Below are 24,342 nucleotides of genomic sequence, written 5' to 3'. Positions count from 1 at the left end.
TCAGACTTTACCACAAGACAGCAAGGTGAGCTGGATAACTTTGTTGCTATATATTTTGTTATTGTTACAAGTTATGAAGCTGGGGAATTTAATATGATTAGTGCTCCGGTAACGTGGATAAAGAGTCTCTCAATTGAAGACCCACACTGCACTTTGAGAACTGTGTGGATTCTCCAAATTCTCAAATTTTGACACTCATCTTTCACACTAAGTTATTTTCAAGCTTTTAAATCAAATTTGAAGAATACAGCAGCACCAAACTCCTCCAAAGTTTAAGCTGGTCACAGAGGGTTAATCTACTTTTTGGTGAGGGTATTTGGTGGGGTTCACACCCCAGGGCTTAGGTGGTCTGCATCATATTTTACATTAGCTTGGCATACAGACCAAATAAGGGGGGGGTGTGGGGAAGACAGGATGAAGAGGGTACTCAGAGCAGAAAGAAGTTATTCCAGCTAAAAAAAGTAAAATAAATAAAGCACAGGATGAGTATCAGAGACTTAGTGCCAGAGTGAGGTTGAAGACATAAAAATTAAGAAATTGTCATGTGACAATGTTTCACAACACATTCAACCCCTCAGGGGCAGGTTCACCAGTATTTTAAAGACAATTAGGTGCAAATCATGGAAATGTACTAAAAGCCTTCCAATCCCATCACTGTGACAGCAGCAGACACAAGACTGTAAGAGGATATTTACCAGCCCACAGGTTGTTTCCATGAGGTTTATGCCTTTTTAGAGCAAGGCTACTTTGGACTCACTGGGCATGTATGTAGTGATTTCTTCTCACAGATTACTAGCAGAAAAGATTTTAAAGTTGGTGACACTTTCACAGAATATTCTGAGTTGGGAGGGAACCAGAAGGATCACCAAGTCCAACTTTTCAGTGAATGGCCCATATGGGGATTGAATCCACAACCTTGGTGTTATGAGCACCACGCTCCACACAAGGTGGCTCTGTGTACAGAGGCCAAGGAAGCCTGCAAGTCTCCCTGTGCACCTCCATCCTTATAGTCCTACTTTTAAGATCTATTGCATCCTACAGAGAAAGAACAACAGGTTTCCTGCTGTGCAGCCCAATCCCTTTGGAGTACTCCTGGTGTGGCACTCTATTTCCCTCACCTGCTTATGAAAGCACCAGGAAAAATTTGTCCCAAATTACTTTTTGTTCACTTTAGTTTCCAAATTTATGTCAACTTGAAATTTGACAAAAAACGTCTACGGTGATCTAGCAAGGTGCACCAACTTGGTTTTGCAGCAGAATGAAATTGGTTTCTTTTACCTTAGCCCCTAAAGCAGCTCAACACACAGCTGGACAAACATCGCCACCAGCACAAGGGGAAACACCAAGAAAGGACATCAAGGGATGGATCATAAGAGAAAACAACAACAGAACTGCCTCTTTTGACAGAGGACAGCTATAAAATCTCCTCAGTGTACCATCATAAATTACACTTGAACTAAGACCCCACAGCAGTTTAAGACTGAATGAATTGGGGATCTGAGGCCCGGCCTTCTCTCTGCTCTAGGTGGTGTTGCTCTGACTCTCACAAAGGTGCACATTAAACTGTTCCGTGATCATGTTAAGATGCTGATTTCATTGAAACTTTATCACTTTTCCTTTGAAATATTCAAATTGCTCTGAAACACCTCAGTGAGTGATACTACAGTATAAAGAGCAGGGGGAAAGGTAGGCATGTGCAAATCAGCAAACAAGGGAATAAAAGGCCACTGAAAGCTGACTCAAACTAGGTTAAGATGTTAAGAGTGAGCTTCTCTTTGGAGATACGTAAAGGCGCTCTTCTGTGTCAACAGGAGCTTTTTGAAGAAAACTCTACTATAGCTCTGGAGGATGCCTAGATATTCACAGTTCCAACTACCTGTGCTGGACATCATAGGCCACAAGTATCAGACCTTGTAAGACAAAAGGAATGGTTAGTAATCAGATGAGAAGCCATCACAAATCCACTAATTACGTGTTAGCCTCAGTTCTACTGTTTTGTATTTCTGCTGCAATCCCCAACAGAAAAAGTGAAGGAACAATAAATAGCCTTCAACAATAAATAGCCTTGGCATGATCTCTGACCCTAAAATAAAGTGCATGTAACATCACAAGTAACACACAGCTACTTTCAGTATTATTTACATTGAAAAATACATGAAAAATATAATCTGATACAGTTTACTATACAGTTAACTATTACAGTAAGATAAGAAATCACAAGAATGTATAATTTTTATGTTGTCGCTGCTGCTGTAAGAGTGGGAATAGGCAACTCTTTTTACCAACCCTGTGATTAATTTAATCTTCCTTGGTCAGACATTATCTCTGTAAGTCAGAAAACAGCACTGGTATTACACAAACTACTTCCTCCATGTAGCAATCACACAAGGTTTAGAGAAGTCCCATAATATTTTTTATAAAATGAGAGTGAACACACAAGCACTTAGCTGATGCAGGATGCCACAAAGTTACTCTAAGGTTTGACAAGAGCCCCATAAAGGCTTGGACTAATACTACTAGGGACAGGGTCACTGGCCACTGAAGTTCCTTAACAGAAGAGCTCACATACATGAATTGTTTGAACAGATCCCAGGATAGAATGGGTGTCATCACACTCACACTCAAGAAGTCCATAAAGCTTGATTAATTGTGAGAGTATTGAAAGCACAGCTGGTTGTTTGCATTATACAGGATACTCTGTTAGGATTTACACAGCTAAACTTTGACCTACTTTATGTACTGGACTGTGTATGCACACAGCACAAATGTGTATTTGATTTTTCATTTGTTCTGTTGCATTTTTTTTTTCTTCTCTATTTTACATTCATTCCTTCAGTTAGTATTTGGGAGACAGGAGAGATGTCCTAAACCAAAAAGCAATGCTAGCAGTTTGCAATTACACAGATTCAATAAAAAAACCCCAAAGGTGCATAAGGAGGCAGAAAAAAAGCCAAATTAAGTTCTTACTTGCACTGACATTAGTCCAGTTACTTAATTTTGTTTCAGTGTTTTATGACTTTTGCAAAAGAAGAACCATGTTTTTCTCCCATTAGGCAGTAAAATACAGAAGAAAAAGGTCACTTCTATCTTTAAAATTATCTTCCCTGAATTCTTTTAAGAAAGGGAAATGGTGCTATTAAAAAATAGATACTTATGAGGCCATATCTTAGAGTCTAAAGTAAAAACAAGTTGTGTAAGAATCTACAGTCATGAAGCCAAGCTTCACAACAACTTCTTCGGAGTTCGCTGGGCCTCCGCCATTCCTTTTATAGATGAATAATGTGAAGTTCACTCACAAGATCAGCTCTGTGCAGCCTCACAGCGAGCTAAGTGTTGATTATCTGAAACCAGCTTCTTCAGCACATAATCAGATCATAAACAACATGTAACAGAGTGCTGCATTCCAGGTAAGACAGCGTGATCTACTTAAGTGCATAAGCTATTTTAACTCATGAAAGTAGGTGAAGGTTGTTTAAAAGCATAGTAACTGTTAAAGCAACTGGTGGACAAAAAAACCTGAAGGCCTCTGGTGACAGAAGACACCACAGTTGTAACCAGAAAGCTCAAGAACAGGGCAAGTGCTACATTTCAAGAAGTGCCTCAGTGTAAGGAAATGGGTCTTATCTGAGTCTGCTACGGGCCAGATTTGGCACAGGTGAAGCCAATCAGCAGGCTCAGGTTTCGAGCAGGTGTCCCAGTCTGCTGCAACCATACAGACACTGCAACTCTCCTGGTAACACTCCTGCAGTTGCCTGGACCAAAAGCTGTTCCTGATTGATGAAACTACAGAGAGAAGATTCAGAACCACCACACAGACTTGTGCATATCTTGTGCAGCTGTGATCCTGTTTAAATCAAAGGCAATATTTTTCTATTAAGCAGAAAAGAACAGTTCTACCCAGAGTTTTGCCATTAACTGCTCTGGTAAACACAAGCATATATTACAGACTGTTATGACAGCTTGTGTCCAGAGTCTTGGGGACAAAAAAAAACCCCAAAACAACCCACACAAAAATGTAACCCTTTAAAAATGTGAGCCAAGCTTTTTACATTTCTTCATACTCTAGTTCTGCATTGGTAATGTCACAGAAATATTTTCCTTGCAAGACATCAGGCTCAAGTTTCTAGGCTCAAATTCTCTAAACCTCCAGTTCATATCACAGAATAAAAAAGGGGAAACTTTCAAGCATTCTGAGCATCTCCTTCCCTAAAAAAAAATTTTAAAATGACAGTGCTGTCTGCCAACCTCTACTGTGCATACAGGAATTTATTTTACCCTGTGATCAGGAAGAACAGGTGGATGATGCACTCTATAGACAGCTCAGAGCATCCTCACATTAGCAAACCCTGGTCCTGATGAGGGACTTCAACCACTCAGATACCTGCTGTAGGAAAAACACAGCAGAGCATAGTAAACCCAGCAAGCTTCCAGAGAGCCTCGATAAGAACTTGCCAATCCAAGACAGAGACATGATTAAGAAAGCCAAAGTCCACCTGGAACTGAACGTAGCAAGGGTTGTCAAAGGCAACAAAAAAGTCTTTATAGCTACCTAGGTGACAGAAGACAGACTTGGGAAAATGTGAGCCTGCTGCTGAATGGAGCACAGGACATGGAAAAGGCTGAGATACTAAATGTCCTTTTTGACTCAGACCTCTGTGAAACCATTACAATTAGAACTGTTATTCTTCATTTACAATAAATATAAAAGTATAATAAAGGACAGCACAACCTTAACTTGCCTTCAAGCTAAAGTAGCTCAGGGCATGAGTCAGATAAACTAGTGACCTGTGTTCCATTTGCCATCCCAAACATCAAGAAAGATTAAACATACCTAAGTAAAACAAATCATTCAATACACCAAAGAAGGATCAACATAATGACATCTGGAATTAGTTTTCCAAACCAAAATAAGAACAGAAATTATTCTTCCTCCGTAATGTTTTGGCTACTTTGCATCTGCTGGAGGGGGATACCCTGCTACAGTATGCCATTAGCCTCATGTTATTTATCTCTTTCATTTCTTGGAGTGAATGATGTGCTAAAGCAAGGCATGGTACAGAAGATAAGCTGTTTGGGGAAGAATGAGCTCTGGAAGGAAACAGCACACCTCACCTGCAGTTCCAGTTTAGAACTACCACATCTCAAATGTAGGACTAAAATGCCAATAATTTTTAAAGTATATAGTTTTCAACAACAACAGTGATGTCAATAGGATCACAATTCTGTAGTACGTAAGCAAATGTCAGACCAGAGGCCACTGGGGAGATAGGGAGGCTGAAGCATGTATGTTTTAATTTCCATCGTGCTCCTAACAGTATCCAAGCACTCTCACCAAGGTGTTCAGCAAGGCTGAAGTTCTTATACTGACTATTCTGCAACAGATTTCGTGGAGACTTAATTTTTCCCCATCTTCCCCCACTATTACTTACCACAGTACATATTAGACCCATCTATGGCCTATAAGTAGCCTTCGCAAGCTCTCCGTGGGCAATATAATTGAATCCAGCTCCATTCTGGAGCACCTACAAAGAATATGCATTAATGATTCAGCCCTACCCTCAGGCAGAAATTACTCAATCATGAGGCCACATCAGAAACTCTGCAGATGAGGGTGTAGGGATAAGAAACTCCACTATCTGTAACAAGTGGAAACTTACTGAGGTTATAGATGAAGGAAGGAATGCTCCAGATCCCATGTCTGCTTGGAAAGAAGACTCTAATCCATAAGAGAAGCTCTCTCTAGGCAGTGTAAACCCATCCTTTAAGCACGAAGAAGAGTGTAATGATCTCCATATTCACATGCTAGTTTTCAAGTAATGTCATCTCACCCTTCCCTACTTACTGCTATCCAGCAGGGAAAGTGAGTCGCACATTGCCATGATGGTACAATGGAAATAATTATAGAAGATCCTACAGGAGAAAGACAAAGATCACAATGGGGCACGGCCTTTTCTTTCACTGCTAAAGTGCAGCATAGTAAAGAATTCCTTGCAAAGAATCCTGACGTTACTTAGTATTAACTATCTAAGGATTTCTTCTCTAAAGTGGAGATGTTAGTAATGCAGCAACAATGAACCCAAGAGCCTCATACTCATGTGCAGGGAAAACATTGCATGCATTCCCACACCTCCATCAACTCTAGAGCTGAGCTATTACCCAGCAAAAAATCATCTCCCATTAACAAAACTCTCATATTAAACAGTAAAATAGTCCCTCACTAATCAGATGTATGTTCTTGCTCAATTTGTATATATAAAGGAGTACAACTACAGTTAATGGACTGCAGTCTATCTGCAATGCTGATGCTAAAAGCCTTACCATTCCTGATTTCTGTACTTTCTACCACCTCCAGTGGTATGCCTCTGTCTGCATGTCTTTCAAGTTTCTTGTCCACCTCTTAAAGGCCTGTCCTGGGTTGCAGTGTATTCTATTACCATCCTCAGGAGCCGTTGAAACCAGGTGGGGCAGTGTTTCCTTGCCTCCTCCCCCCAGACTATCTTTCTGTTAATTGCCCATCATTGTCCTGCCGCCTGACTCAGAGATAACTCCCTCCGGACTATCTCCTGTTAATGAGCCTAATCAACACTTTGCCTCATGACTCGTTACCCCATTGTGAGATGCTCCGCCCAGAGGGAGGGACCAAGCATCCCATCGTGGATATAATCTGAGGCTGAACACCAGAGACACGGGCTTCCCACTGGATTTCCAGAGGACAGGAGCTACACAGCCACCATTGGACTTCCTGAGGAAGAGCAGACTGTTTTACTACAGGATCACTGCTTCAGAGGACTGCAGCCACCATTCTACCAGACTGCTACCACCACCCTGCCTAACAGGGTGTCAGGTTGTACCTTGACTCTGTCAGTTTGACAGTGTTTTCTTTTACCTTTTTTTTTCCCCTTTTCTTTAATTTCCATTAAATTGTTATTCTGACTTAGTGCCTCCCACTGGTTTGTTTTCAAACTAGTACAAGGCCTTAATTGTTTAGTCTTCTACTCACCTGCCTCTGTCTTAACATCCTAATCTTCCTACTGTACTTCTTCCACAGACATACTTCTGCCTCCTTTTATTCTACTCATCTTAAGGTGAGGATGTGCCCAGAACTTAATTACAAAGCCACAAAGTACCTTCTACTTCAAATCCTCAGTCAGACCTGACTTAATCCAAGAACTCTTTGTCAAATACAACCCTACTACAGATTTATATATGTAGACAAAAAGAATTGTGGCTCTTGCGGTTTACAATATCATTGTAATTAGTAATTATCACTAAGAAGACTGGATGTCCAGGATTGCTGGGTAAAGATTGTTATGAATATGCAAATTCTGTGACTAAACATATCTGGACTGCTACGATTCTTTTACAGACCTGAAGCAAATAGGAAAAAAAAAGGCCTCACAAACAAGAGTGCCAGCACAGGAGTCTGCTGAGTGACACAGACTGCAAAAGTCCCATTTCTAAAATTTGTTTCTTCTGAAATTGAACATAAACTGCAGTAACAGTGCTAAATTCTTCATCCCAACTCACTGCCTTTTAACAAACAGCTCCTTAGTTTGTAACAAAGGTATATGTGCACTCTCTATCCTTTCAAGTTGGGCATCTGCAAAACAGGTAACAGTTCACTCCTGCTGATAAATACACAAACATCACTGAAAAAGGCATTATATGACAATATTCAGAGCAAAGTAACAACACCCTATAAAGCACAACGAACTTACTTAATATGTGGAAATTGCACAAAATTTAAGTAAAAGAGTGTAGTGGTTTGGTAAACCACGACAAAGAGGCAGGGCCGCACTTCAGATGGGAAGAACACTGGTATTTCCATTACCCTTTTATTAAAACATAGGTCCAACAAATGCTGATTGGATGTCTACCTAGACTGCAAAGAAGTCAAGAGAAACAACTCATGCATTCATGGCAAGTTAAGAGACCAGGTGGAAGGTTGTTTTTGAAAGGATAGATATCTGTGTGAATCTAGAGCTAAGTAGTTAAAACGGGCATCCAAAAATTTGGGGTGTTGTCTCCAAAGACATACAAGCACAGCTGCAAATTTAACTAGAGACTTACTTTGTTCTTGATCATTTCAAACATGTCCATGAATTTGATCAAACACGAAGAAAAAGTATCTGAATCTTTTGCTGGAAAAGAAAATGCCTCAGAAAATGTACTGGGGGTGATCAGTGCTGTGTTCTCACCATAATCCTGGAAAATCACAAGCACAACTGAATGCATAAGCAAACTGAAAAATGCATTCACCAGCTGCTATCCAATGCCAAGTTTTGAAACGTCTATTCCTTATTTCTGCTCTTACATACATAAACTTGGTATTCTGCATTTAACTTGACAGGATTTCTCACTTGAATGCTTATGATTTACAACGTATTTTCCTTTTAATTTACTGGAACTGGAGTTTTATCTGGGGGGATTTAACTAAAGCTGTTTCCATATGTTTTGAGATGAAAGCTTGAGACCACAGATTTGGAACTGTACAATGTTTTGCTCTTGGGCAGGTTGGCATAACTCCCATGCGTGGTGTATATTCACATAATACCTTCAGGGTTCTTCAGCAGGACATCTCCTGTGAGTCAAGTGAGCATGCTGCTTTCCAACATTATAACTAGAGTCAACACTCAAGAGGTGAAGGATACATCACCAGTTTGTCCCCAGTAGCTCACAATAACTTTGTGTTAAATCCTACTCATTTCACTCATTCATGAGAGTTAGTGTCTCACATTACTCTCAAACAGAAGAGATCGACAATTTTAATGCTTCCACTTTTTCAGCAAAGACACAAATGGTTAGGAAATGCAAACTAAGCCAAATCTCACCCACTGCCAGACATGCACACCCAATTCCTGTCTCACACCATGCAGCAGCAAGCCTCCATGTCACAGAGGTGCAGAGATTGTGCTTTTCTCCCAGTCTCCAACCCTGCCTGCCAGGCTCTGTGAATTACAGAGCTAGGAAAAGGTTTCCACAGGGTCATATGATACATATGGAGGTTCCACACTACCCTCTCCTCTTTCTGAGAAAGGAGGTATCCCTGTTTCCCAGTCACATAGGTCTCAACTCAGGAAAACAGAAATTTGAGAGGTCTGAGTGCGGGATTAGATAAAGTTCACAGTGACTCGAGAGTGAAATCCTAGCCCTAGTGACATCAACAGAAAAGCTCTCACTGACTTGAGGGCCAAGATTTCAGCCCATATCCCAAACTGAAGTGTTTTTTAAGCTGATGAAATTCAGGCCCTGATCCTGTAGGAGATGTATACACCTTTCATTTCACATATTGAGCAGTTCAAATTCAATTGAACAATTAACATCAAATAAAGTCAGTCAGTAAGTTTTAGTGAGATCTAATCTCTAATTGTAAGTACAACATTAAGGTCTTACAGTGTAGTGAAAGGATTCAAACAGCACAAAAGCAACTCCAGGGATGCTTGCTTTGGTTCTTTTCTTCTTACTTACTTTTGTCTGATCATCAGCTTTAAATACATAGCAGATACTTTGCTGATTTGCTGCTTCATCCTTTATCAGACAAGCAAAGTAGCTTGGATCATGGCTGTTGTGAATCAGTTTGTGGACCTGCTGTGGCTTGTATTCAAACACACTTGAACAAATTAGAGGGTCCCACTGCTGGGTTTTCCCTGTGTCTGGTTCACATCGCAAACTGGCTGGTGAAACACAAAGTCGGATTTGGCTGATGCTGGGTTCTTCTTTGGAAGACTTTGCACTGAGCAACCGGATCTCGGCCACAATCCAAGGCAGCATTGACATAGTGGTTAGGGAATGCACTGGGAGAGAACCCACGAGCTGGAGACTGAAACTTGCTGAGAAATCACTAGGTGTTTGATACTTTTTAACTTTGAATGTTATTGGCTCCATTTTACAGTCTTTTGGAAACCTGGACTAATTCACCAATATTTCGGTTCCATGGAATGACATTATCTGGATGGCTCCTTTGATTAGGGAACAGAAGAGTTCTGAAAGGAAAAGAAACAGTTATGTAGGTGCTGGAACTCTATTAAAAACCAACTCTCAATTACACAAATAATTAGCAACTTAACATCAGAAGAGATCTACCATGGCCTAACCAGCAAGTTCCACCTCTCTGCATTGGCCCTTACTGCTTCAGGTCCAACAGACATAACTGTAATAAATACATTGCTCAGAAGAGAGTCAGTCGTGATTTAAAAGTTGCTTTATGACCTTAGCTCAACTATCTAATGAGTAACTAAATTACAGCGCACATTCTTTCTAGCCTGCGTCTGTTTCATGGGCAGGTACCTGTAGATCACACTGGCCTATTTCAATCCTATTATCACAGGAAGAACCCAGCTGAGCTATTCTGACCTTCATGACAGTTGAGGTCACTGCTTGCTAAGACACCTTTACATATGGAAAAAAAAAAAGTCAACTTGACAGCTTTCTTGTCCATAGGTGGATGACTTTGAATTTAGCTACTAACATGGAGCTGTTTCCTTAGTATAGCTTGCTAAGTGATTATTGGTTGTAACCAAACAGATTTTTTCAATAAATAACACCCTAGAAATCACTGTCATCTACAAATGCTAGCAGCAGACAACTGAGAGATCTCTGAAAAACCTGTCAGATAGCAGTCATGAGCAACAGTCCTTACAACATTCTGGGAAGAACCAGATGACAATCACCATTCATAGTTGCATTTTAACGCTGGTCAGCCAGACGGGAATACTTAATGTTAGCCAGACTGACACTGTATCATTTTTCTTCCTTAAAATACCCAATGGAATATACCAAGTGACACACAACTCTGTTTGTGTTATACCCAGCATCTACTTCCTGTTATACCCAGCATGTTAAACCTGTTAAACCCAGCATGTTTAACCTGTTTAACCATGTTAAACCTGTTATGTTAAACCTGTTATACCCAGCATCTACTTCCACTACTGTTACTATGTATTGGTACTTTTAGTAATGAAATCCAATAATTGCATTTATTTACAAATTCCATTTCGCAAAATGCAGTCTATGAAAACACATAGATTGGCATTTGATATACTACCCTGTTTTAACTCCTCTTTAATTGACCTAGTTTCAGCTGTTACATTATATTGTGTGAGACTGACACGAGGCTGACAGGCCTGTAATTGCCTGTGTTTGAATACCAGGACACGAGTTTACCATCAGTCTTACGAGAGTTTCCCATGATAAGACCTATTAAAGCCAACATAAATAGTACCAAGATATCCTTACAGAACATTTTAATTACATTTGAACAAGTACTGAATAAGTGGCATCTGTTTACTGTGACAAGAGTACTTATCTTTGTTCATCTACAAATATAATCAAAACCAGCACTATTTTTCTCATGAGTTTCTATTAAACTTTGTCCTTCATTTGCTCTTGCAATAATATTTTCAGACTGAGTTTCTAGCAGTCTTTCGCCTTGTTGAAAATGAAAGGAAATTTTAGGATTAAAAAAAATCCCAAAACTTTTTTTAAAATTTCAAGATGGAAATTAATTTTGAGCTGTTTAAAATGCAACCAATCTATAAATGTCCCAGGGGGAAAAAAAGTTTCTGCAGTAATTGGCAAACTGTAAAAACAAGAGAACTGCAGAAATCATCTTTGGGTATATTTACTTTTTTGAAGCTTTTTCATCTTTTGACAAATGAGCACTGTGGCAACATTATCAGTTCCAAGGATAGCAAATTTAGCAAGAGCGCAAATTTTCAAGATACTATTCAATGAATTAATAATAAACAGCATTCTAGATGTGTAGATCATTTTTTTAAAAGTCTTTCCATAAACCTCTGGGTGTTTATCTGCGCATGCGAGGTGTGGGAATAAGGGCCATGAAAATCCAGAATTTGTACATCTCATTTCAAGTATACTACAGCTGGGTTTTTTTTTTTTTTATTTCACAAACAAGCAAGAAAATAAGCATCTTTTAGATTAATATAAATGCATTACATCAGAAATGAAATAGCACTAATCTGTGGCAGGGGAGGTTCAGGTTGGAAATCAGGAAGAATTTCTTTACTGAAAGGGTGGTAAAGATTGGAACAGGCTGCCCAGGGATATGGTGGAGTCACTGTCCCTGGAAGTGTTCAAGAAACAACAGGATGTGGTACTTGGTGCTGTGATCTAGTTCACATGGTGGCATTCAGTCAAATGTTGGACATGATGACCTTGGAGGTCTTTTCCCACATCAGTGATTCTGTGATTCTAAATGAGATAGCAGCTTCATGAAGCATTTTTACACCTTATCAACACAGACTGCTAAGCACAATTACCATGATAGTTTTCCATCTGACAGGAATCAAAATGGTCTCTTCTTTGACAAACTATTACAAATTTTTTCTCCTTAACAGCAACAATGAAAAATAGTTTAGCAACTGCAGGGAAGATTGGATTCATTCATAACTACCATGGTGTGTAGTCTAAACTACATAAAAATCGAGGTTTTAGCTTTTAGTGCTCTTGTCACTTAGTGGCATAGATAATAATCTTGGGATAAGAAAGCCTAAGAAAACTTCATTCTTAGTTGAAAACAGGAGAACTGAGCTGCCACACAGATGATGATGTATCCAGCCACATACTATTTGTAGCAATTTCTTATTTGTGTTTTCTGAGAACCCTTCTCAAAAAAATATAATTAAAGGCATGTAAAAATACAACAAAGTCACCCTCGTTTCAATCAACTTTTCAAGAAAGAGAAGTTTCTTTTTGATTACTACCATCTACCACGGTCTTTTACCCCAGATCTACGAGGCAATGCAGCCTCAAATAGAAATGAATATCACAATATAATACATTATTTTGCATGCCAACTCTAAGGACTGAACAGTATATTAAAAAACCCAAGGTTGATACTTTGTCATACTTAAACAAATATTGTACTGCTGGAATGTATTTAATATAAATGCGAAGCTTCTTGGCATTCATCTGTTTTTAAAAAAAATAAACACCTTGCAAAGTCAACAGCATAAATAGTTTCTGCATTTGTTATTTCCAAAGAAAAACACTACTAAATCAAACCAAATAAGTAGAAGTCAAAATGCTAGTTTTTTCCCTTATGTTAGGAGGGGCTGAAAGTGCAGTTTCTCAGACCACAAATTTAGCAGCATCAGAAAGTCTCCTTATCCAACCTGTATCGTTCTGTATGTTACTGTTCTGCATGTTCCATCTCCCTTTCCCAGCCATTCTTTCTTTGTTTCCTCCTCCTGTCACTTACCATAAGCAAATCCCACCAGAAATTATGCCAATTTCATGCTGCTGGTATTAACGTCCCTCAAGTTTACACCAAGGACCAGGTTTTCCTTCAAGACTAGGTTTTACTTCAAGACCATGAAGTGTTTATGTACGTGCTTAATTTAAACCTAAAAATAGTTTTGTTCTTCTCAACAGGCCTATTCCCAGCCATAAAATTAAGCACACATTACGGACAAAGAGTAGCCATGGTCTCAGCCCATCCATGTCTGCCCAGACTCCACTGCTTGGAATTTTAGTGCCCTTACCCATCTCTGGTTGCCACCACTCAGTTCATCCCTTCTGAAAGTTGGCTCTTCAGGTGCCATAGGAGTTTACGATACATACTAATACAGTAGGATCAAACAAGTTTCCTCTTCCTCCCAAGTGTCTGACCAACTCTTGCTTTTTAAATGCTTATTTCACCTTTAATCCAAGAGAGAATAGGAAAGATATAAAAATAAAGCTGTCCACTAGTTTCCTTCCACCTCAACTTTGATGTTCCTTTGGCAGCTCTAAATGCCATTCAGCTTCATTACTCTGGGCTTTGCTCAGCACACTGGAGGTCTCCAGTTGTTCTCCCAGTGCTCACAGACATAACTGGGACAGCTCCTCTTTCTCCCCTCCACCAGCATCTTTTGAAGGATCTTGGTTGCCCTTGCACTCAAAACTGAGAACAGCTTGAGTGGCACTCCTCAGCTGAAGCTTTGCTGCTGAGAAAGATATAGTTTAGAGAATATGAACCTTAATGTTGCTACTGTTTAGCCTGCTTTGATTCAGCTGTATTTGCTCCATCAGCATAAAAACAGCCAGTCAAACTGTAATACATAAGATATTTACACAAACCGCATTAATACATCAAACCCTGCCTTCTATACTGGGGGACACCAGACTGACTCATTAATGTGGAACATACACATGGGAACACATGTGTGCCCTTTGTTCTCAACTTCTCTTTTGCTCTGATCAACCCAGCCACTTCTCACAAGTGGGGAGCAGGCTTAGAAAGCATGCAACACTACACGGATAGTCCTGTTCTAGCAAAATCTGATACTCTGCTCTTTAAAACCCTAACCTAATTAAAAAAATATATATATATTAGACTATTGCTCTCCAAAATCAAGTTGCATTCTCACCGTGTTGTGGCACAACACGGTGAGAGATACCTTCAGAGAGAAGTCAGGGTGATGGCAAGACAGCATGAAAGGCACAGCTACACAAATTATTACTTCTGCCATTCTGGACCCCAAGTTTTCCCCCTGTGAAGGTACATGTCTAAGCAGCATTGCATCATGCAGGACAGCATTCCTCAAAATTCACCTTCTCTCAAGAGAGCAAAGACTATATCACAAGGAGAAAGTATTGGCTCCAGGTGCCAGTTGGTTAGATGGGGTCAGGTAAGCTTTGAAGTTAGGAAGGAGAATCATGTGGGGTTATTGTGTTAGTAACCTAGGAAGGTGAGGCACTGAAAATCAGGTTTGTGCAACTGGGGGAACACCAGGCAGATTTGGGATAAACTCAAACTAATACAGAAAAAAGGCAAAGAGAGGAGACAGAATGTTCTAAACCAAAAGAACACACACACACACACAAAAAAAACAAAAAGCAGAACCTTTGACAGTGGTGAAATGTTATCATTCTTTTGTCCTTTCCTCTCAACCAGACTAAATTCAATACAGACATGCAGCCAAAAGTTTTAAACTATTGTTCAGAACATTGGTAACTACAGACCTAAGCAACCCTTCACTCTCCTCCAGCTCCTTCCCTGCTTTGGTAGCAGCTGGAGTGCTGGGACTCACAGCAGAACTGATGAGTTTAGAAGAAGTGTCAAGCTTTCACACAGCAGTGAATAAATGAGGAGTTTGACCTGGGAGCTGAACAGAAAGATGCCATCTTCCTCAATCTTTGCAGTTCTTCTGAGAGACAACTGTGCAGTTACTCCACATCAGGCTTGGGACATGGCAGCAGCTTTAGTTTATGTAAGTTTCTCTAAGTCAGTTTTTCTCCTCAAGAAGTTAAGCAAAAATTCCAACCATTCTGCAAGGTCTTATGAAAAACAGCTGGTCTTAAAGAGCACAAATTTGTTCAGCTCTTCTCTGCATGGCATTAGCACTGAACCCTGTTGACAAATGGAGCCAGAGGCACTGGTACTGACTGCACTTCACCACTGATTATTTTAGCAGAAATATCATACTACTTAAGGATTATGAGGAGCCCTGGCCTGCAGCCAGAACTCTGGTACACTAACCAGAACTAAATACCACTTGTCTCCCTCTCTTTCTGATCCCTAACTGAAATTTACATTGTCTTTGCTCAAGCTGACAGATTTCTCTATCCAGCTGGCAGGATATATAGACAAACACGAATATATATAAAGTATGTCATGACACGGTCACTGCTAAGAACAGTTTTCAAATAGTTTTTATTTAATTCAAACTGGCACTTGGAACCATGACACACCCTTCTTGTTGCAAGGATGTTCTTTTTATCTCATAGCTACTTACTATCTGCTGTTTCCTTCTGAAGTTATGGTCTGCTGTGGGCAACAGCATGTGCAAGTCCAGAAACCATTCTGCCTCAGAAATCAGTTTTCATTTCCATTATTTTTTCATTAAATGCTGACTTTTAAAAGACTTAATGCTTAAATACTGTTAGCACCTCCAGACTGGGTGCTGAATAACATTCAACCATACACTCTGGTACTGGTTCCAGTAATAAACACACCTAAAATATTTACCAGTACAACCAGCATTTTTATCACTCCTCAAATAAGTTTAAAAAATAGACTGTTAATTTAAAAATTGCAACAAAATGGTAGTATGATCTTGATTACAAACATACACATTTATAATCAACTATCTAGTGAAGAAAATAGCTGACTGCTCCTGCCCTTAACACCTGTTGCTATTTCCTTAATCAAGTCCATGGAAATTAATATGCTGATGATTGAAGTCTTCTGACTCAGCCTCATACAGACCTGAACAAAATACTGAACTGTTCTACGACTTTAATATACTAAAAGAAAACCCCAACCTTTGTAAAAGAAAGCTTGCTAGGTAAATTACATTAGGAATACTATTCCTTTTTATTCAATTGCATATCTACAGCCAAAATGCCTGCATTCAACTTTGCAGTTAACCAAATTACAGTGAAAAAAGTGTCAAGTCATCCACATATCACTGAATATGTTTCACATTCCTTCCATCCTGTCGTTTTTCTCACCTGCACGCATTTCTACTTTTGTGTATTACCTATGATTTTCAGCATTCCTATATAACAACCCGTGACAAATTTCTATTTCAGCACTTAAAAGTGTTAAAAGTATAGACATACGCATCAGCTCAGAGTTATTCGCTATTCAGAAAATGTATAATTTATTAATTTTGACCCACGATGTTCCACTCAATCTCTGGGCTTAACGCAGGCACAAATCCCACCATCTGCACTACTAAAGGTTCCTACAGCAGATCTGCCATGTTAGCCTCTCTCCCAAATAAAACACAGCACACAAAGGCCTCAATCTTTTCAAACTGCGCTATAAATAACCACATTCGTTTCATATCTCTCGTGAACGCAGTGTCAAGAGATCGTTCCCCTGTTGACTTAGTCCGTGAATTTAAAGGGCCGTAAGAACGCCGCGCCGCTGTGGGGCGATTGAAAGTTACATTCGGCTGTGCTGCGGTAGGTTCTTCCCCAGGGAAGAGCCGCTTTGGTGCTCTGAGACGGAGCGGGGTCTGGGAGGAGTTATACCCACCGATTTTGCATTGATGGGCGAGGAAAGAGCAGACAAGAGAGAAGAACTAAAGGCACCTCAGGTCACTGACAGATTAAATTCAAGCAGATCTTTTGGTTACTGTGACGAGGAGCCAGCTCTCCCCGACCCCGCCAGCCGAGAACAGCGGCACCGGCGCCCCCGTCCCCGCTGCGCTCCCGCCCGCCCGCCCCGTCCCGCAGCAACGCTGCTCCCACAGCCAGAGCTGCGGCTTCGCCGGGAGCCCCATTAGGACCGACGGCGCGACCCTGCCGCGGGCGCCGGGAGGGCGCAGCCCGCCCTTCCCCGCCGCGGGCACGGAGCGGGGCCCGGCCGGACCGCCCGGCGCCGGAGGCTGTCGCCGCTCGGAGCGCGGGTGCCGCACTCCTCGCCACAGCTCTTCACTTCCTCCGCGCCGAGAGCTGGTCTTCCTCCTTCCCCCCACCCTCCCAAAACGCTGCTCGGCCCCGCCAGCGCCGCTCCCCCGGGCCGGCCCGCAGCGGGGGCACGGCGTTCCCCACGGCCGCCCCCTGCCAGGCCTGCGGCTGGGGCTGCCCGGGCGCCGCTTACCGCCGCAGGATGTGCTTCCCGCAGGGAAGTGCCCTCGGCGGGCAGCGGCCGCGGGCTGTCAGGCGCGTTCGGGCACCGCCCGCGCGGGGAGGCGGGCGGGGCCGGTAACGGGCGCCGGGCCGGGCGAGGGGCTCCCGCTGCCTCCCGCCGCTGCCCGCCCCGCCCCGCCCCGCCCCGCCCTACCTGCCGGCCGGCCGGGACGAGGAGGGACCCGCGCCGCACACCCGGCCGGGCCGCTCGCCGCCTCTCTGTCCGCGCCGCGCCAGCGCAGGCGAAAATAGCAACAGGCGGCGGGTCTCGGCCCGGGGGGCGGACGGCACGGGCGCTCGGCAGAGACGGCGGGCAGCCGGCGACAGGGGGGCGCCCATGTCGCGACAGCGGGCAGCTGAAGCCCCCTCCCCATGCCCGTTAAGTTCCTCTCGAAGAGCATTTCGGTGACCCTGCCCCGTGTGTCTGGCACAGCCTTTGATCTCCCGCGGAAAACATGTCGTTGTCGCCTTGCGGTAGTGAGCCCGGGCGGACGGCTGGGTCAGCTGAAGTGGCGAGCGAAGTTTGCTCACAAAACTGGAACTAGCCCAGCTCGTGAGCTCTGAAGCGGCCAAGTCCCACTCGGGTGTGGGCCCAGCCCTGGCTGCAGGGCAGCCTTTTACGAGCTCACCTGAGTCACGTTGACGGCTTCCTCAAAGAAACCACTCTTGCATATGTATAAGATCATCGTAAGAGTTGGTATTAGTTGGTCTTCCAGTTGCCAGAAAGCATAAGGCATGAATGGATCCGGAGACTTAATTATACTCCTCTGCAAGTGGAGATTAAGGCACCCTACATCCCCGTTGTGCAAACCACTTTTGCACTCAATTAATTTCAAGCCTTCTTAGCAGTAAGACCACTGATTTACTTACTTTTAAGCCTGTGCACATTTGTAGACTAAAGGAAATCTGCTCGTTGCTGTGAGGGAAAACAGTCAAGCTGTTAAATGCAAGCACAATGTTGCCCCATATTATGAAAAACAAGTCAAATTTCAGTATCCAAGCACATCCCCTACTTCCAAAGTGTAGATACACATGAAGATACAAACTGCACTATGTGTTCATGGCCTTCGGCATCTAGGTGTACTTCCACAGGATCGCTGGTAAGTGAATTGAGCTTGCAAGTAGCAGTTCACTCAGAGAGCATGTCCCCAGTCTGTGCTCAGGTCATGATTTGCTGCTTCTACTTCGGACATGGGAATAGGTACGAGTGCTTCTTGTTTTTCAGTGACATCTCTACGGTCCTTGGAAAGAGGAATGCCATCTTCTTGCAAACAGTGCCTGTCTTAGTTTTTAAACCATCACACCTAAGGACATAGCTCTTACTCCAGTTATCACCCAGTATCAGTACCTGAGTTAAGTTTACGTCCTTTTGCTCATTTTAAGCCTGACTGAGCATTGCATGCCTCTGGTAACCATGCTCCAGCAGAAGGTGAACTGCAATTCCCACCCAGACAGCTCTGGCACTTCAGCCGAGGCTCATGCATTCCCAAATTACCAACTGATCATCTCAGCAAGACTTTTTTTTACTGCTCCACTGTTGCCTTTCAGAAAAATGCAATGAAACAGATAAGGATCCTCCTACAAGACTATTTCTTGCTCCTTGGAAAATCCTTGAACAACAACAGAAGTCAGTACTAGAGCATCACATTTAGAAATACTTTCTTCTCCTCTTTGATACTGGGAAAGAAGTCAGCCTCAGAATGTTCAGCCTGCCTGCAATGAAAGTTACCTAATAATCAGCTTTCAGGCTACATTTGACAGCATTCCTTCTTTGCTTCCTGATGAAACTGTTACTTAAGTAGGGGCAAAAAAAAGAGAACCACAATGAGGGTTTTATGTTTCAGTCCCTAAAAATTAAATGCTTTTATGTGTTCAAAGACTGGGATCCCAGTATTCATGTAAAAGCCATGAGCACCAGACTTCCTAATAATTTTCTATTTTCTGAAAGAGTAGGTCTCTGTTTTTTTTTCCTTCACAGGTTAGATTTTCTTTACAGTAGCCTATTAACTAAAACATATACCATCACATTAACTTCCTAAGACTGAGGAGGAAAATGAAGCTGCGCTTTCCATATCCTGTGAACATGATGTAAAAATAACACCAGTTTAACCATTTTCTCTTTGCCCAGTCGCGTTCTAAAAAAAATGCAAAGAAAACCCCACCACTGCCTTTTGTACAGAACCAGAGTATACAGGCTTGTATGAGGCCCTCTGTGAGAACATGTGGGTTCTTTTGTAGGTTAAGGAGCAGAAGTATCTACTCACGTGGTCCCAGTTGGGGTAAGATTGTCGATCAATATAAATTTAGGCTGAATGTGCCAGGCAATGAGTGAGGGCAGAACTTGCTGCTGTACCCTTTGAAGTACCATGAGGCAAACAGGAAGTTTCTACCCAAGATGCTTTCAGAGTCCAAGTTGCTCCATAGTTGGGCAGCAGCTGAGCAATAATGTTCTTGGATTGTGAATTTGAATGCAGGCACCTATATTGTGTTTCAGTTGCATTGTAAGCCTCTGTGCTTTTCCCTCTGTATTACATATAATGATGATTTTCTATTGTTATTATAGAAAACAGTTCTTTTTTTTTGTGACTTCTTTCATGTAAATTTGTTTAGTACATTATTAAGGGATGTTACAGTTTTGCAGTGCTTTGACTTAGTGAGCTCTGGATGAAGCACTACATTCTTATCCAATGACATTGTATCTCCAGATGCTATTTATATATTGTCTCAATTCATAAACAACATTTGCATAACTGTTATTATAGCACATTTGCCTACTGCATATGCTGTAGGAATACATGCCCGTGACATTAATTACTGATTATCTTTGTAGACAAGAGGCTTTCTATTATAACTGATGAGTAGTCAGGAAAGAGTTGAGCTACTGTTACAGATCCTGCCTGCTGCTGTCTCTGTATTTTTGAGCATTTCAGATGGCATGATTAATCCCCTCTCTCCTTCGTTCTATAAATACATTTGAAAACAACTTACCAGTGATTGTATTTTAAGATTTTCCTTTTGTTTGGAAGCTGCTGTTTCTATGCCATCATCTATACTACAGTTTATTTAGGTGGGTGTTAGGATATAATTGGAGAGTTTAATAGGCTCATCCCATTATGCACAATGTTCTGATGGTGCATGACCTCATTTCAGTTACCTGGCAATTGCTATACAAAAGAGTGATGTTGGCTTCTACTTGGAAGTTGATCAGAAGTACTAACCTTGATGAACATGTATCTTACATAGTGCAAAAATGTACTGGGAAGGAAAGCAATTCAGCTTAATTACCTTTGATTAGTTTTGTACTTAGAGACAGAAAACAGTTTTATTGGTGATTATTTTTATTTACAATTAATTAGATTTACATATGGCATCCAGATGCCTTCAGCCTCAGAATCCTAAAAATCCCCAAACTCGTGCTGGTGGTTAACAAATGTTAGTTTAATATAATTTTAATGTTGCTATTCACAGTGACTGTTAATCAAGGATGTAAGATTTGCTTGTTGGTGGTACATGAAAATAAAACCCATGACCACTGGAATTTTTTTAAGGATTCACAAGGAGAAAAACTTTATTTACAGAAACTGTGTAGGTGAATCAGTTACATATTTAAGCACAATACATATTTAAGTACAATATGAAAATTGCTTATATATTAAATCTTCTTTTAGAGTGAACTCCAATTATCCTTGTATGATTTGTTGTATATAGCAAAATTACAAAATAAATCCTTCTGCAACTCAAGTACAATACTTGAGTATCGTAACAATACTTTTACATAATATGCTGGAGACTAAGTTCATAGCCTATAAGGAAGATGAAATGTATTTACTTCCTTCCAGCCAAACTGTTTCAATCCATTCCTGAATTTTAATTTATTCAGTAAATTTTATGAAACTGGGACTTGTAAAAAAACTAATAACCTTCAAGTGGAGTCCATCGGTCTACTCTTAAAGCATTACTGTTTTGGGGTTTTATTTTGGCAGAGTTTTGAGTACTATGCTAATTCTTCTCAGTCTTTCCCTCTAGCTCCATAGGCCTGACCCCCTACAGGATCAATGTTTACAACTGTCACTGGAATTGTGTTTTCATCTGTTATAAAAAACAGGCTCATTTTACACGTTTTTGGAAACATAGGGACGTGTCTTTCTCTAGAAATAGCCAGGGATTACCTTACACCGGAGTTCAGTCCGGGCTGCAAGCATTCATTCACGTTCTGCCATTCCAGTCACGGCAATTCCCATTTCTGGATAAAATACTAGTGGCCCTGCTCCCAGTTCAAGGCTGCTTTTTCACTAATTACATTTGTTTGTTTTTTTTAATATCTAACTTGGGACTAATAATGTCTAAGTAGGCTTCATTATCTTACACAACACTTCGGTGGAAGAACTAGACCAGCTCTGAAGAAACTGTAGCTTAACACCCATTCTAACTTGCAATACTAACTTCTCTCTTTGCTATACTCTTGCTGCCTTCGTTTCAATTCTTTTTTTCGGTTCTAGATCCTCTTTCTCTGATGCAAGACAAGGTTAGTAAGGACTCTAGCAATAACAAGTTTTACCTTGTAATTCTGAGTTTGTTGCACTTGCTCAAGCAGCTTGATAAACTGCTGTGGGTTTGGCTATTTTTTTTGTCACCTCTCCCCCTGCCCTGAAGTTGTGAACTTCTATCTGGAATAGAGAAGGAAATGGAGCACATAAATTCCTTGACCTTAGGAAGACAGAATGATAAAGATTGGGTCTGTACTGTTTCTGAGGATGCTCTAAAGCCATCCTAAGGATATCTCAGTATACGTGAGTGCATTGCAGGTCTCACTTCCAGACTTCTAACATTAGCAAAATCCAAATCCAGGTTTGGCATGTAAAGGTACATGTAAAATATGCCTCTCTAGCCTGTGGAGATGTTACGATAAATACATAAAAAAATTCAGGACCTGTAATCCTCTGTCTTTAGGCCTTCCCCATGAATTCAGTAAAGTATCCTTTATCATATTCTGTACCAAAAGAAATGCAAACCCTCCCAATAAAAATGAAAGTAAAAGGAATGATGGACTGGTTTTGGTCTGAAGGTCCATTTTAAACATCACTGAGTTCAACTTCCCTACATGAAGCAGGAACACCTTCCACTAGATCAGATTGCTCAAAGCCACATCCAACCTGGCCTTGAACACTTTCAGGCATCCAACAGCTTTGCTGGGCAACTTGTTCCATGTCTCACCACCCTCAGTATAAAAAAATATTTCCTTGTATCCAATCTAAATCTATCCTCTTTCACTTTAAAACTGTTACCCCTTGTCCTGTCACTACAGTCCCTGGTAAAAAGTATGTTTCTTATAAGCCTCCTTTATATATTAAAAGATCTCATAGCCTCTTCTACAGGCTGAGCAACCCCAGCGCTCTCAGGCTTTTTTCCCAGCACAGGTATTCCAACCCTCTGGCTGTTTTCATGGCCTTCCTCTGGATCTACTCTAACTGGATCACGTAGTTCTTATGCTGGGATGCAGTACTCCAAGGGGGGGTTTCACAAGAGCGGAGTGCAGGGAGAGAATCACCTCTCCTGTCGAAGCCCAAGGCTGCAGACAAAGCTTCTCCAGCCCTGGGTATAGCTCATCAATGCCCAAAGTGAAGGAACTGCCCCAGCCTGCCTCCTGAAGAACCATTCCCTTGTCTATGCCCTCAAGCAAGGGCCAGTATGCCTTCAAGCCAGTAAGAAGCAGATCCTGCGAGGCGAGGTAGTGCTTTTTATCATGTTCCCCCTTGCTCAACTGGCTCAGGCATGAAAACTCCCCTCAGAAAAGTGGACATTCACATGTAGGCTTGAAGGTATTCATCCCTTCTGATGGGGCATAATTCACTCAACTAGGCTGACTTGACAAGCAGCTGTCATGCAATTAAAAAGTGTCAAAAACCACCAGCCAGAAGCACCCCCAGAATCATTTCTCTCACCACAGGACTGCACATGATCTGCAATGGTACATCAGATTGTGTAAAACTTCCTCTCCTTCCATTCCCCCCCGGGCTGCCTCCCTGTACCCAGCTGCACAACTGCTGCAACCTTCAAGTTGTACCGAAAATAACAACGATAGAGGACTTGAATTCTGGAAGGAATTCATATATAGTAAAGCTTAGAAGTTTCACATTTATAAAAAGTATGTAGCTATGGTTGTGAATATTACTGGTACACTGATACCCAAAACAAGCACTGAAAATGCAGAAAACCCCTATATTAAAGTCAACTGGTAACCTCCAAATAACCCTCTCAGGCTCTGCAAGCACAGAAAAGAACATGCAATAAAATGGAAACTTCTACTCTAAATTAAACATGCAGAGTTATGCACCAAGTCATGGCAGCAAACAGTGTGACAGGCTCCAAAACCAGGCTATGCATTGAACTAATAAAGTTTACTTCAGTGAGGCAACAAAAAGGTGCCGTATGTAGAAATACTATCTTAATGTGTTTGTGGTATTAAAAGGCAGTTTAGTACACTTTGTATCTCTAGCCTGGAATATGATATATAATCCCACAGCAAATTGATATTCAATGAATTTGCCGTGAGTTTCTTGTTTGTGTGGGCCAAAATCCCTAAGAAAGATCACTACTTCTGAATAATCTGCCCCAAGTTTGTCAAAGTCTCACCACAGGCTTTAAGTACTGCCTGTTAACCGAAGAACTTGCTTTGCAAATCTAAACCTAGACAAAGTTGCATAGTGTTACCAGATTACATACACACACAAAAGAAAGAAATCACCACAAAACAGGCTG

At 41.4% G+C, this 24,342-nt stretch overlaps 1 protein-coding gene across 10 annotated transcripts in view; it reads right to left on the bottom strand.

Moving 5' to 3' along the window:
• Positions 1 to 18,304, bottom strand: part of TBC1D1 (TBC1 domain family member 1) — a 102,174-nt gene extending 83,870 nt beyond the window's left edge. For 6 of the 10 annotated variants that reach the window (XM_048303796.1, XM_048303786.1, XM_048303792.1 and 3 more), the window contains exons 1-2: positions 17,555 to 17,650; positions 9,469 to 9,983 (exon numbers count right to left, since the gene is read on the bottom strand). In XM_048303796.1, the coding sequence (XP_048159753.1) occupies positions 9,469 to 9,885 (417 nt within the window). In that variant the 5' untranslated portion in view covers positions 9,886 to 9,983; positions 17,555 to 17,650. Of the gene's footprint in view, positions 1 to 9,468; positions 9,984 to 13,502; positions 14,281 to 16,987; positions 17,108 to 17,554; positions 17,651 to 17,737; positions 17,809 to 18,212 lie in introns of those variants that run through there. The other 4 variants (XM_048303788.1, XM_048303789.1, XM_048303790.1 and 1 more) reach the window with 4 other exon arrangements.
• Positions 18,305 to 24,342: the final 6,038 nt, after the last annotated feature.

The sequence above is a fragment of the Corvus hawaiiensis genome, chromosome 5 (assembly GCF_020740725.1).
Source record: "Corvus hawaiiensis isolate bCorHaw1 chromosome 5, bCorHaw1.pri.cur, whole genome shotgun sequence".
NCBI classification, from domain to species: domain Eukaryota; kingdom Metazoa; phylum Chordata; class Aves; order Passeriformes; family Corvidae; genus Corvus; species Corvus hawaiiensis.
The sequence above is the reverse complement of the archived record's forward strand: the minus strand, read 5'-3'. Positions and strand labels throughout refer to the sequence as shown.